General features: G+C 36.6%; 1 protein-coding gene across 3 annotated transcripts in view; it reads left to right on the forward strand.

Moving 5' to 3' along the window:
* Window positions 1-14,997, forward strand: part of CSTPP1 (centriolar satellite-associated tubulin polyglutamylase complex regulator 1) — a 138,845-nt gene that overhangs the window by 21,960 nt on the left and 101,888 nt on the right. Inside the window, exon 3 of one of the 3 annotated variants that reach the window (XM_087720481.1) lies at window positions 827-959. The exons of 1 other annotated variant lie outside the window; for it this stretch is intronic. In XM_087720481.1, the coding sequence (XP_087576607.1) occupies window positions 827-959 (133 nt within the window). One more of the 3 variants, XM_087720496.1, reaches the window with a different exon arrangement.

Genomic DNA, 14,997 nt, shown 5'->3' on the forward strand with positions numbered 1-14,997 from the left:
TTCTTCTTTTTCTAAAATAGCAGATTATGTGCCATTAAGTTGGTGTCCACTCTTAGCAAAGTCAGATTTTCTCCATGAAGAATAGCTCATAGAAATATAAAATTATTTTAATATAGGTAATATGCTATTAGGTAGACCAATCAAGAGGCTGATGGTGAGTAAGCCTAAAACTAGTTTTAGTGGGATAGCTACAGGAACAAAATCTTGCAAATCTGAATGTGCTTCCCCTCATCCCTCTTCATGTGAATTAAGGGGGGGGGGGAACCTGTCTTCCTGAATCCCTATCTTCATATGACTTAATCAATGTTTATCTGTTTGATTGGTTGGTAATGGGTCTTCCCTCTTTCTCTCATTTTGTTTTTATTGAAGAATTTTTTTACAGGATAAAAATATAAAAAAGAAAATAAAGGAAAATAAAAGAAAAGTGGTGAGAAAATAATTAAAAAATGAAAGAAAAAGACAGAGAAAATAGAAAAACTAAATGTCTGCCAATCTTTTTATGGCAGTTACAATGCATTTAAGTTTTATCATATCTCTCCCTCCCTCCCTCCCTCTGTCTCTCTCCCTCCCTCCCCCCTCTCTCTAGCACAAGTACATTTTTTTTTGTATTTTCATCAAAAAGTCCATAAAGGGTTTCCAGTCATTGACAAACATAGTTATTTTCTTTTCTCTAATTAAATAGGTCAATTTTGCCCTGTTTCTAAATTGGCTTTTTCACCAATCATCCTTCCATTTGAGGTATTTCAGAGTCTTTCCATCTTTATGTCGTTACTGTGTTAAAAAAAAGGTCTGTAAGTCTTTTCTACCGTAGTTGTTTGTCCATTAGATCCAGCAAGAAAAGCACATCTTCCCTCTCTGTATCAAGACCATCATTTATACCAGGCCTGCACAACACATGGCATGTGGGTTTCAAACAGCTTGTCAAGCAGTCTTATATGGTTCGCCAATGTTTCTAAAAAGTAAGTCGCTGCTGCCACTGTGCCAGAAGTTATGCTGCCAAGTACCTCCAAGCCTCACTGCCATCCACCAGCTCCAGCTAGCTGTGGAACAGCTGAATGGCACTTCAGGTATTTCTTTGCAGCCCACAAGTATTTTTAATTTGTCACTGTGGCCTTTTCCTCCCGACAAATTGTGCAAATCCGATCTATATTCTACATATATTTCACATACATACAGTCACTTTCTAAAGAAATTCTGCTTTAATTTTGAAAAATAGTAGTTCTTATCAAATAATAAATAACAAGAAACCTGTTATCCAAAAGGGATGGCATTTTTGTCTTCATGAAGAAAAGATGCTATGAAAACATGGTGAATACAAATAAAAAGATGTAAACCAGGCCAATTTCTGCTTGATCTTAGAAGTGGAATAATGGAGAATTGAGGGGGTGAGGTATTTCTCTTTTAAGTCAAGTGGTATGGGATAGAGATCACTGTTTTTGAGAAGGACAAAGTGGGAAATGCCATGCTGTGTGTGTGGCACAGGTTCTTGTTGTATGATGAACATTTCTGGAATTCCCAACATTCCTTGTGGTTCCCAGCAAAATATTCTGCCTAGGCAAAGGCAAGAAGTAGCGTGACTTCTAAAAGATTTTTGTAGAAGCCAAATAAAATTATACATTATCAAGAAATATGTGATATTTTCTTCTGCATTTTAAAAAAAGAGTTAAGTAGCTGAAGGGAAGTTACTGCTGAAGACTGATTAACTAGCAATATTCTTTATTTGTTTTCCAGAATTGTTATCTGCGAGCTATGTGTTTTATTTTTTTGGGGGGGGGGGGAACCCCAGAAGCCTACACAATTCCTGTATCTTGATCTATATAGATTAGAATGCAATTTGGATAAAATGATCTTAAGCTGGAAAAGGTTAAGCAGCTTCTTTCCTTCCATTTTTCTCCTTTTCCAACTATAGTCTGCCTAGGTTACTTTGCATAAACAAAGAAAGAAAAGCCAAGGAATCAGAGAAGTGTGTGCAGTTGAAGCCAGAATACTTCTATCATTTATTTATTTACTCTATTTGTATATCTCCCATTCCCAGAGGCTCTGTTGGCTAACATCAACATTGATGACAACCCCCCCCCCAACCAATGCACAATATGAATAAAAATAACATTAAAATAATAAACATGAAATATACAAAATAATGTACCCACCAGATTCCAGACTTCCTTTACAACAAGCACTTCTCCTGTGCTGGATGGAACAACCAGGTCTTAAGTACTGTCCTGAAGTCCAAAAGGAAATAAGTATACCAGATCTCTGAGAGGAAGGAATTTGTTATTCTGTAATTTTGTTACATGTATGGATGTAGTGATAAAAGTGCCCAGAACTTCATTCAGAGTCAAAGATGACATTTCTTTAGAATGGTTAGGTCCCAAAACCCAAAACTACTCTGCCTTGCAGGAATTTAATTAGGCTATCCCCCACTCCCACTCCTCCCATATTGAAAGTCTTCAGGTACACAGATCACTTCCAAAAGAAAAGCCCCAGTCATTTTCATTAGCACTGTCCAGCTAGAATCCAACTCCATTTGAATCTAACTGATTTTATTTGCCAAATGCTGTGAAAATTCTTTACAGTGATCCTTCAGATGTTCTTGAATATTGTCTTTCTCTAAAAGGGAAATGACTTTATTTTTATTTTATTATTTTTAAAATGACAGGGAAACAGAAATGAAGCGGGAGAATGAATGATTTTGGAGTTATGGGAGACATTTGAGAATTTCATGCTTCAATGAAATTCCATGGAATCATGACATGAAAACAAACAAATGGATTATAGGACTAATTAATCTGTTCGTACTTGAGGCACAAATTACTGTGCTTAAATTATTATATTTTGTCACTTCTCTTTTGAGAAATTTACAATTCTTGGAAAAGTGGGAAAAAAGAGGATGTCCAGCAGCAAGGTGAAAATAATTGTAATAAGAACATCAATGAAGGATCAAGTTGAGGACAGATGTTCATGAAGAAAATATATCTATGTGGTTGCTAATCAGCTTGATGTCACCTAATCATCAAAAGGGAACCAATCATCTTACAAAAAGCCATTGAGCAGCATTCAGAAAACACAATAAAATGACAAAACATCTCCTTTTTGTCCCTTGAATCATCACTATGCGAATTCAGATTTGAACTCTTATCTGATAGGTAAAGATATGAGGTGGGACTTTCTCTAGCGATGCCCTAGCTGTTCCCCTTTCTTCATATCCCTAAATTCTTCAGGAAGCTGAGCAGCTGCAGTGGATCTGTGAGTGGAAAGAAGCTACTCTGGTGTAATTGGTTTAATCCCTTATTTGCCCCCTTATTCCTGTGGCCAATCACGATTTTGACCGAACTGCCCACAGATCTTCAGGAAACTCCCTAAGTACCTTCTGAAAACCACCGGATTCGATAGGTATCCAAAGAAGACTACTCTAAAAGGTTCTTTTCCATTGTAGAACAAAAAGAGATAATGGTTTGTTCATGGCAAGGGACTAAGGTCAGTTTTCCACACCTTTCAAATTGTGTTGCAAAAACAGTTAATGTGTAACTCTGATCTTGGTTTGACTCTATAATATACTGTAAATGGGGGCAGGTCAATGACTATCATGGCAGCCATGTATTCCTATGCTGCTCCAGACCCTTCACTCTGGGAAGGCACATCGAAATCTCCCAACCACACTAGTCGTGGGAGAACACTTCTATGCTAGCCATTACATTGAACAGCCCTGGCTGAACAACAGAAAGAATGGTACATCATCATCAACAACCTCAACTTTCTGCCCCAACTGAGAAATAAGGCCTCACATTCAGTTATTTATAGAGTAGTGCATCTTGATGCCAGTAGTCTCATAGATGACACTAATTATTCCATATATGCACTGGTACTGATAAAGCTCATATAAGCAGATCTTTGAGAAATTATATAACTCCCCCTCCCCTCTCCCCAGATTTTAGTACGAATGCCAGGTCTCCCTTTCATCCATAATTAAATCATGGGTGGAGATATCCTCCCCCAGCAAACCTAACATTCAATAACTTGAGCCAAATCTTCAGGGCTTCAAGGAATCTGGTACCCTGGCTCTTGGAATAAAAGAATCGGTAAGAAATATCAATTTCCATTTCCCTGAGTGCAGCCCTTTCACTGTTTTTCACCTGCCATCACCATGATTCTGTTCTCTCCAGTTGTGCTACCACTATGACAGAATAGCTCTGGTATCTTGTGCCAAATCACAGTAAGCTCAGGTAACTTTTGAGCTTTTGAATCTCTCTGCCACTTACTTTACTTTCTTAATCTTATTCTTACTAGAGATCGAATATTGTAAACAATATCAGGACTCTGGTGCCCAACTATGTCACCCAAGATACAGTAGAGTTCTTCAGGCTTCTAGCTAAACTTTATTCTTAATATTATAAAGTGAGGAACAAATATCAGGAAGCTACACTGATGGAATCTTGTCATCCCAAATTGAACTGTCATTCATCCATCCTACTTTAAACAGTCCATGCAATAAGCTGTTCCCAAACAACTTCCAGAACAACTTTGATGACATAGAACCTAAAGCACAGCCTAACTGGAGAATCTGTCCCAAGGCATGTCCTATACTGACAGTTTCAATCCAGACTTCTTACTATTAGCACAAACCTTCAGAGGTCCTGCCTGCTTTCACTGCTGGTCAACTGTGATGCACACTGAATTAAAACATTAGAGAGACAAACAGTGAAGCAAGCAAAATCACTGTGGACAAATTGAAGTTGTTTGGGCCTCCAATGTTGTCCTGCTCCCACCTTTGCCTCTTAATTTATCATGGACATCTTCTACTCAGGCTTTTTTTTTAATAAGATGCCTTAAACCTGTAATAAAAAAGTGCTCCCAGACCTTACATATTGGCCTCAGATTCCATTCAATTACAGGTATTGTCTTTAGTAAATAGTTTCTTGACCTTTTTCCTTTTTATTGATGTTCCTTTTGCTTGTGTTCTGCACCTCACGGTTAAGTGTGTTAGGAGGATAAAAATATCCTGAGAGGAGTTAAGGCATATTTACTATGATGATGAATAAGTAAATAAGTACCTTGCTAAGTGCAAAAAGACTCTTGAATATCCAGATGAGACTATCAGTTAAAACCTGTACAAATCAAGCAATAGAAAAAAGTCTTAGAAAAGATTAATCTTTTTGAGAAAGTACTGATATAAGCACTCTCTTTTATTGTGCTCTCTCTTCCCATTACTCAACCTTTTGCATATTTCTGTTCTTACTGAAGAATATATGAACCCCCTCCTCTCCAAACTCCTTCGCTGTAATAGTTTGGTCAAACAAACCTATAATTGTTCCTGTGACTGTGAGCTTGTCATAGAACATGAGCAAAAGAACGGCAATGTGCTCAGCTTTTACAGAAGACTTTCTGAAAAGGGGATCATATTATTGTAACACTCATGATGGGAGAATATTAAATTACCAGCAAGGATAGGTGTTTTTTTTTAAGGCAGAATCCTCCCAAGAATCTCTGAAAGGTTTACGCCAGAGAGGAGACATGCTGAGGTGGTACTCTAATCATTTTTTCTTTTGGAAATTGTAGCAGGATACGTCATTATTTCAATAGGTTTTGATGAAGAAGTTGTAAATAAGACAAGAAGAATATATCTGAGGCATGATTCTTTTTAAAAATGACCTTTTCTTCTTTTGAAAGTTGTCAAGAATCCCTTTTCAAGGTAGTTTTCAGCCTTCAAGAAGAAAGACCAAGATGGGCAAAGTGGAATATGTTAATGTAAGATAGAGATTCTGACATGCATTCAGACATGTCCAGTTTTCTGTAACATTATGGCAACTTGGCAGAGGACTGGTTTTTTTGCTGGATTTGAGCATTCTTCTTTTGGATGGCTATACTGTTGGATAGCAATTACGGTACTAGATGTGCCAATAGGCTTTTGCTACTTGATTGGCAAAACCCAGTGCTAAAAACTCTTTATTAATATTGCTATGAGCAATAGGTTCAAAAACTGAATATTAAAAGAATCTTGTTTCTGCATCTTGTAAACAAAAATAGTTCTTAACACATCAATAATTCCTCAACAATTTCTATGTAATGTAACTTCCACAATGAGATTAGAGAATATATTTCCCAATCTCCTCCTTAAGAAGAAATGTAATTTTTTTAGACATGTATTTATTTTGAGATTTTTTAATTTCCTATGTAGAAAGTTGAATTGACGTTTGGGGGTGGGGAGGAGGGACGGAGGAGGAAGACTAAACAGTAATTGTGCCAGCAGCATTATCTTTTCATCTGTGATTGAAAAAATAAGCCACTGGAGCTTGTTTTTTGTCATTATTAAATCCATTCATTAAGCTTTGGAAATTTTGCTTTAAATTTCCATCAGGCTAAATGACCTAATGTATGGTTTCAACTTAATAATTGTGTTATGACTTCCACATTCAGGCCATGTATTTCTATCTCTTTATTTTAATATCTTATATTTGAAGTTCATTTCTTTTCTCTAGTGACTTAGAATAAAGAAATTATAAAATTAGAAGGAGCCTTGGAAATTTTTTAACCCCCTCACCCAAGGCAGAATTCCTCATACCATCTTGGACAAATGGTTGTCCAATCTTTTCTTGAAAACCTCCAGTAATGGAGCACCGACAATTGGGGGAGGTTAGGTATTCCATTGTTTAATAGCTCTCACTGTCAGGAAATATCTTCTTATTACTAGGTTAGATCCAGTGGTGGGTTCCGGATTCCGTTCCAACTGGTATGGTTGGAACGGCCCTGGAGTTACCCACATGCACGGCGTGCGTGCACACACCCATGGCATGTGCATGCGGTCTAGCGTCAAATGATGCTTCTGCAAGCCTCCACGATGCTCCAGCTGCTCCACGGAGCATCGTGCAAGCGCCGTACATGCCATGCACGTGTGTGGAAGCACCAATAGCATAAAGCACCAGTAAGGAGCACGGGCGGGTGGGCCATCCGGAGCATCGTACCAGAATGGTATCCGTACTGGGGCGTACCGCCTGCAACCTACCACTGCAACATTTAGATCTCTGAGGAGCTTCCACTCAGTACTTCTAATATACCATAGGTGCTATGGAGAATAAATCAGTGCCCTTCAAGTACTGGAAAGCTCTTATTAATTCTCACCCCACTCTTCTCTTTGTTAGGCTAAAGATAGCTTACTCCTTTAGCTGCATAGGATTTAGCTTCCAATTCTTCATATGATTTAGCTTCCAGACCCCTTTGTTGTTCTTCTCTGCACCCTTTCTAGGGTCTCAGCATATTTTTTGTATTGTGATAAACAAAATGGACTCAATATTCCAAATATGGCCCCACCAGTGCAGTATAGAATGGTATTATTACTTCTTTTGATCTCGATGCTATCCCTTTGTTGATGCAGGCCAGGACCACATCACCGTTTTTGGCAGCTGCAGCACACTGCTGGCTCATAAGTAAGCAGTTGTCCACCAGGCCACTAGATCCCTTCATAGGCACTTCCTTTGAGCCAAATACCTACCTATCTTAAGTCTGTCTTCTGAAATGTTAGCAATTCCCTCCCAGTTTGTGTCATCCACAAATTTGATGACTGCCCCTTGAATCCTTTCATCTAGAACATTTATAGAGTTGCTAAAGAGCATTTGGTCAAGAAAGAACCTTGAGGAATTCCACTGCATACATCCCTTCACATAAATGTAGTTCCATTAAGGACCACATTCTAAGTGACTGTCCTTAATAGAACTACTACAATGATTTCAATATTGACTGTACTGAAATTAAAGATGACAGCATTGTCTCCAACACTAGCTGACTACAACAAACTTAGCGATAAATGTATGGCTACTGCAATCCTCAACCTGGCTGTGAAGTGATATTTTCAACTGGCAAGTTCCCCTGGGATTCTTTGTGGCTGATTACTTCCATGTTGCTAAAATTCCCTGCTTTTAAAAATACTGAAAAAGAGGAGACCTTGGCATGTAGTTTTATATCTTGTGATCTAGAGAATGAAACAACATTTTGAGATTTGTACTCAAGAAATTGTTATTGCATTTATCTAAGTTACAGAATGTAGAAGAGCTTACAGTTTATTCTCAGTTTACCTGAGAGACCGCCTCCTGCCGATTACCTCCCTGAGACCGATTAGATCTCACAGGTTAGGTCTCATCCGGATTCCATCTGCCAGCCAATGTCGGCTGGCGACCCCCCGGGGGAGAGCCTTCTCTGTTGCAGTTCCAGCCCTCTGGAATGATCTCCCTGTCGAGATCCGGACCCTTACTACCCTCCCGGCCTTCCGCAAAGCTACCAAGTCCTGGCTGCTCCAGCAGGCTGGGGAGCCTGTGAAACATCCAGCTCCACGGAAATTGTGAATGTTGCGGTTTTGTTTTAAAGTGTTGTCTTTGTCTAGTTTTCCCCCTTCCCTTGTCTATTGTGAGCCGCCCGGAGTCCTTCGGGAGTGGGCGGCATACAAGACAAATAAAATAAATAAATAAATAAATAAAATAATATTCAAAACTTGCACACTTTGAGTGGGGATTGAATTAGAGAAGCCATAGGCAGGCTACTTGATCTGCCAACTGGTTAGCATTTTGTTTTGTTTTTTTGAAGTGTTTTCTTTTTATTGTTTTGCTGAGCAATTTGAAATCCAGTTTCAGAAATATATTGGAATTAGCTTGGATATTACATCAAATGAGAATTAAAGCCACTGATTTCACAGTTTAAATATGTTATTCTGATAGAATATCAATGTCTTCAGCATCTGCAAGTCAATGCTTGCAAGTCAATGGTAAAAAATACCTACTGAATGTTTAGTTGCTTTCTTAGTAATTGGTAGCCAGTAACAGTGAACTGTAATTATATTCTATCCCTTTCACCACTTGGGCTTTCCTTTCTGCTGATGAAGTGTGACAAAGATTCCACTTCAGTATAGAATAAAGGTCTGCATGTTGACATTTTCTCAACAGCATGCTCTCGGGAGCCACTTATTTTTGCTCAGTGAGCCAAAGCTGGTTTTCTATGCCCTCAGAATGAATAGGAAAAAAAGGCATATAAGGAAGAATAATTAAATATTCAGTAAGATGTATTGCTTGAATATTTAATCTGTTTATAATTTTCCTTACTCAATACATGTAATTTTCCTTACAATTTACAAAATAAATGAGATTTATTAACCCAAAACTTTAGTTTTCTTATAAGGAATTAACTTACTGCTTCCCCAGATTTTTCTAAGGAAGATTCCATCAGGCTGCAGCAAAGGACTGAAAACCGGCAGACTCACCTTGAACTGTTTTCATTTTAGCTATTTATTCTTTCCAACTACAAATTGGTTTTTCGGTTTACTTTTTTCATCCTTCTCCAATTCAGTTTTTTTTAAAGTTCTTTTACATCATATGGCTATGAGTGGAAACTGTTTTAGAATGTTAACTATTGAATGATGTAATCAGTTCTTGGGGACTTTTCAGCTGAAAAGCCATGTTAAATCTTTAAATAAGAGTTTCTAATAAGAACTTTATAAAGATAAATTCAGATCAGCTCTTTTTGTTGAAAAAAATATGAAATATGAAATACATTTTAGGCAATTTTGCATGATTATTATTAGAAACTTGAGTGGAAGAAATGTTTTTCAAAATGTAAACTACTGCTAAGAGCTAGATGATAATCATTGATGAAATAAAAATGATTGTGGATATAATAATAATAATAATAATAATAAGACAGACATGATATTTACAGTATCAATTCATCTGCACAAATTCTAGACTTGTTTGGATTTTTATCACCTTTTAGAGAATTGAAAATTTTGTTAGCTTTGATACAGTTGTTTGTTTTTTAAAATATATTAACCCTGAACACTTTTAAAAATAAGTGAGATAGATTCCGATGGAAAGAATTTAACATTTGATCTTGGTATTTCTGTGTACAGAAATTACCCTGGGTGCATATGATGTGGAATACTTTTAGCTATATAGGCAACTTGTATTTAACACAAATAAATGAATGGTTTTTTGTTCTTGCAATATATTCCCCCTCCCCAACTATGATTCTATTTTTCTGAAATTGTCAAAATACATTCTGTATTATTTTTGGAACTCTATGATTTGACTGAATTGATGATCTAGTTGTACCTCATTATAGTATCATATTTAGAATTTATTTTGTGTATATTTGCTGAATTATAATTGTTGAGTGTCATAACATAGAGTCGTCACTAGTGAATTTACTTTTCTAACCAGAAACATTGGATTAATTTTTTTGGAAGGCAGATCTCCAAATGTCTTCTGATATCTTCTCATGCATAAATATGTTGTAAAATAGGTGTTCTGAAAATTAAATATGCACTTTACTGGGAAATAAATGGGCATAGAAACTGAAAGTATTAAAAAAAGACAATTCTTCTATGAAAAACTATAGGTTCTAAAGTAGTTTTAATGTTTTGCTTCTCTTTGTTTTTTAGAATAAAATAACATTTTTAAAAATGGGTTTCAACATTCAAAGCATTTAAATCATATTTGATTTCAGCATCACAAACATGAACGATTTTATTCCCAGTTGCAGAAGAGTATGACATTGGAAATTGTGGTTACCTTCAAGCTTTTCAAAGTTTGCTAAGATTTGAAATGGGGACTTCCTAGTTCGCTGTTTTCAGCCATTAAGGCATAATATTATGGCAATATAGAATATAATTCCTCTAGAGATTAGATTGGCCCCAAATCTGCTATTTTTCATAAAGCTTTAAAGACTTAATAGTGGTATCACTGACCTTTGGCATCTTGGATGTCTTGCCACAATTGATTATAGTTTTACTGATTTGTTTTTGTTTTATCTTGGCTCCTATGTATTTTTTTCTATTTCATGATATAATTAACACTTGCTAGCAGCTAAGAGTTATGAATTTGAGATGAGAGGCTATATAAATTAAATTTAAATATAATATTCTTTATTTAAATATAAATTAAAATAAACATGTCAACTCTCTGTGTTGACATTCCATGCAGAGCGTTGGCGGAGCGGGATCTCAGATTACAGTAGCTGGGTTGAGATGAATGAAGCTATTGGATAACGTGATTTATGACATAGACTGAAGGGAGGACAGTAACACGGGCAAAGTTCAGAAGAAGATAAAGAAAGCAAAAAAGTACAAAGACTTTTCTGTTGCAGTACTGGTGGTCTTTGATTTACAACTGGACGTTTAGTGAACATTTGAAGTTCTGACAGCTTCCTCATGGTCACATGACTGCATTTTAGGCACTCGGCAAGTGGCCTAGTGTTTAGATGCTTAACAGTGTGCATCTGTGCTGGTTAAAATTTTAAGACAACTTCAGGATTATGTTACTTTTCAGTTGTTTTTGGAAGGCTCCATTCTCTAATATTATCAGAGCATTCATCAAATTATAGTGATTTTTTTTAAAAAAAAATCTCTTTAAGTTCTAAACATTTTTTGAAGTGTAGCAAATGCATGCCATGATAAATGAAGAAGAACGTGAGGTTACAATGTAGCAGTGAGTGAAAGTTTATAAATTTTGTTTTAAAAACAATTACTATTTTTCTAATTCTGGTTATTTTTTTGTGTAAAAGTAAGTGGTAGTATACTGAAAACTCATTACATCCTTATATTTTTCCTTGGGGAGAAATAAATAAATGTGATAACGGTCACAATGGAATGCAAAATGCACATGGGCCTTGCCTAGAGAATTCATAATTACCTGTATTCCTATTTACTCTTCCATATACTTATTTTTCCCACAAGGATTTTGCATTGCAGTGTAACATAGTTATTGCGTCTTTCTCTGTAGAAGAAAAATGTTGTAGCAGAATCTACCCTTGGGGAAATCTATCCATTTGTATTGCATTACAACATAGTGGTAGTGGATCATAACAGATTGCAGCTGATTGTATGGTTACTGTTTCACCTATAAAATGATACAACAATACTACATTTTTCTTTGGGTCACTTATTGGAAAGGAAACCAAGACATTTTACTATGTCCCTGTTAATAGTTCCTCCCCCCCCTGGCTAACCTTTGAGAAAAATTCAGACAAGGATTTGCTCTCACAATCCAAGTCTGTGAGTTAATGCTATCTTCATTCTCTACTAGGGACTGGGCGGGAGTAGAGGAAGAGAGGAAATTGAAGCATGAAGCTACAGAGGCTCAGTTTACCTTTGGAGTGAATAATAATATGTGTGGGTGTGGGGGGGGGTGTTCTCACTTAGTAGTCAGTGAAGCTTTGGCCACAGTGACATTAAAAAGCAAGTTGATACTCTTGGGAATGTAATGTAATGTAATTTGGGCTCTGATCATAAGATTATCTTCTACAGTTTTCCTACATTGACGTTTCAGTTGTGAGAGTAATGTAAGAGGCTGGATGTCTATATTAGTTATACAGTACTGCAGTGATAAGATATATATGGAACACCATGCAACACTCAAAGGCTAATTCTTAACTTTGCTGTGAACTACTTTTTCCTTTCCTTGAGCTAACTCCAAGCATTTCTCCATGGCTACTTAGCCCTTTATGTGATAGGCCCGCAGTCTTCCAGCATACTGAATTTCCCAACTCATAACTCTAAAATGCTTTATTTCAGAGTAGAAAGAGTGCACTATATGTGGCCTATTATATCCATATCAGTTTGCTTATCCTTTTCAAACAGCCATTGTTTTTTAATAGGGCTTTGCCTGGCAGGGGTAGTTCTTAAATCCTGCCATGTAAGAATGGCCAGCTTGAGTTACAGCTGGCTGTACTATGCTGTTCTGATCAAAGGATTCCTGCTTTTAAAAACTTTCTTTTCCCTTTGTTTCTTTTGCCCTTTGTTTTCATATATAGTGGTCCATAATTCAACACAGCAAAATTGTGCAACCTTTGATTTGAAAGATCAAGGTATTCAGTAACTGACCTAGTTTCCTGTTGTTTCTTTGACCTATTAGAAAGACGGTAAGAAAAAACTAAAACAGGTTTTTGAGTGATAGTCTACACCAGCCTCCTCCTGTCTAGTGCTTTCCAATATTTTAAGATTAGAGCTCCCAAGATTTCTAGCTAATGCAGTGAATGTAGAATGTTATATTTTTGCTTGAATTTTGAAAAATGGCTTGTCTCTGCTGAAACTTAAAATAGTATTTCTCAAACTAGAAGATATGAAAAACACCAGTAGTGAGGCCCATGTTGGTTACTGTTGGTAAACCCCATGTCTTCATTGTGACTCATTAGACTTAGAATAGGGAGACACAGCATGTGATACTTCAAATGTTGCTGAATTATAATTCCCAGTGACCCTAAGAAACATGGCCAGAGGTGAGGAATTGTGCAAAGCTACTTATCCATTCTCAGTACTGTCAACTAAAAGGAGGAATGAGATCAAATATCTTTGCCACTGAGGTCCACAAATGTGAATAGTGTCCACTTTGGTAAGCATGTCTTTTAACCTGTTGACTGCATCCAGTGTTATGTTGTATGTTAGAAACAGTGGCACTTAAGTGTTTCCAAACAGGTTTTTGCTCTTTTCTTAAGCCTCCCAAGACCGTTGAAATTGCTGGAAACTTAATAAAACATTGGGAATTAGATTCCATTTCTTTCCCCAAATGTGAGCAGGTAGACCTGGCAGCAGCAATAGATTCCTCAAGCTACCAAATATGGGGGCATCCCATCCTGACAACATGAGGCTGTGCCTGTGTTCCAGACTTGAACACTAAATAAGACAGGCATATTAGGATGGTCTGAGATAAAACTGTACGAACTTGGCAGTGAGCCTAGGCACTTCATGCTGTGTATATAAGTGAACAAAAAGAAGACCCTATAGAAGAAGCAATTATTGTTTACACGAAAGTTGGTTTTTTTAAGATACAGCAAACCTTTCAGTTAGAATCAGTAAGATATGTGTGGACAGTTTGATGATTAGAAACAGTGCAAGGGCATATGGTATTATGCTTCTTATGTTATGCTTTCTCCTCCTCCGATATTGAATGGCATGAAACAGTCTTGTAACTAAGTAGTTATATACAACCAATTTCATTGTATTTAAGTACAATGACAATAAAGATTATACTTATATGTCTTTTTCCTAATATTTTCATTAAAGATGTTAGAACCATCTCAGGTAGATTCCCCCAAATTACAGGAGAAAAATAATTGCGGGAGAGGTTTAGTATATTAATATACTGTAGTGGAGAAGTAGTGGAGAAAATAGGAGGAAGCTTATAATGATATATTTGCTGCCTTGAGTTATTTGCAAAAATAGCAAATAAACAAACAAATATTCTGTTATTATAGGCAGTCTCAATGGTCTGATATAACTGATATGCTGATACCTACCAAGTAATGTTTTCCTTGAACACAATATTAATTAGTATTAAGATCACTACAGATAGTCCTTGACTTAGAACTATTTATTTAGCGACCATTTGAAGTTATGACACAGAAAAAAGTGACTAACAACTAATCCTTGCCCCTACGATCATCACAGTTACTTGATCAAAATTTGGACATTTGGCAACCGGCAAGAATTTACAATGGTTGCTGTGTAAAAAAGGAGGTGTATTCCTGGTTATGCATGTCAGGAAATAAGTACAGTAATACGAAGGGGCTTGTTTTATAAAGAAAAACCATTCAAATCACACACCTTTAATCAGATGAAATTTCCTGCAATGCCTTCCATTGAGAGCCAGAAAGGGTACCTACTCACAGAATACGTCTACTGCCCTTTCCTAGAACAGAAGGTTCTCTTATTTCAATAAAGGAGAATAATTGTAGGTCAGGGTTGAAATGAGGGATCCTTGGTGCTCTCTGAGCTTGCTTGTTTTCTTGTAGACGTTTCATTACCCAAACTGGGTTATCTTATTTGCACATATTTTTTCAATACCTATTTTTCAGGAGGCATAGTTGATCTAATGTTGTGGTTGGTTTCCATTAAAAATTAGCATCCTATGATTTTTTTTCTTTGTTTGAAAAAGCCCAGATGTTTTCTAAGGGTTCTTTAAAAGATTTTTGTATTTTTGGCACACTGCCTTAATATAATTATACTGGAGACAATGCTCAATTGAG

Source organism: Thamnophis sirtalis, unplaced genomic scaffold (genome assembly GCF_051295495.1).
Source record: "Thamnophis sirtalis isolate CommonGarterSnake01/CBP01778 unplaced genomic scaffold, rThaSir2_p1.2 scaffold_1, whole genome shotgun sequence".
NCBI lineage: Eukaryota > Metazoa > Chordata > Lepidosauria > Squamata > Natricidae > Thamnophis > Thamnophis sirtalis.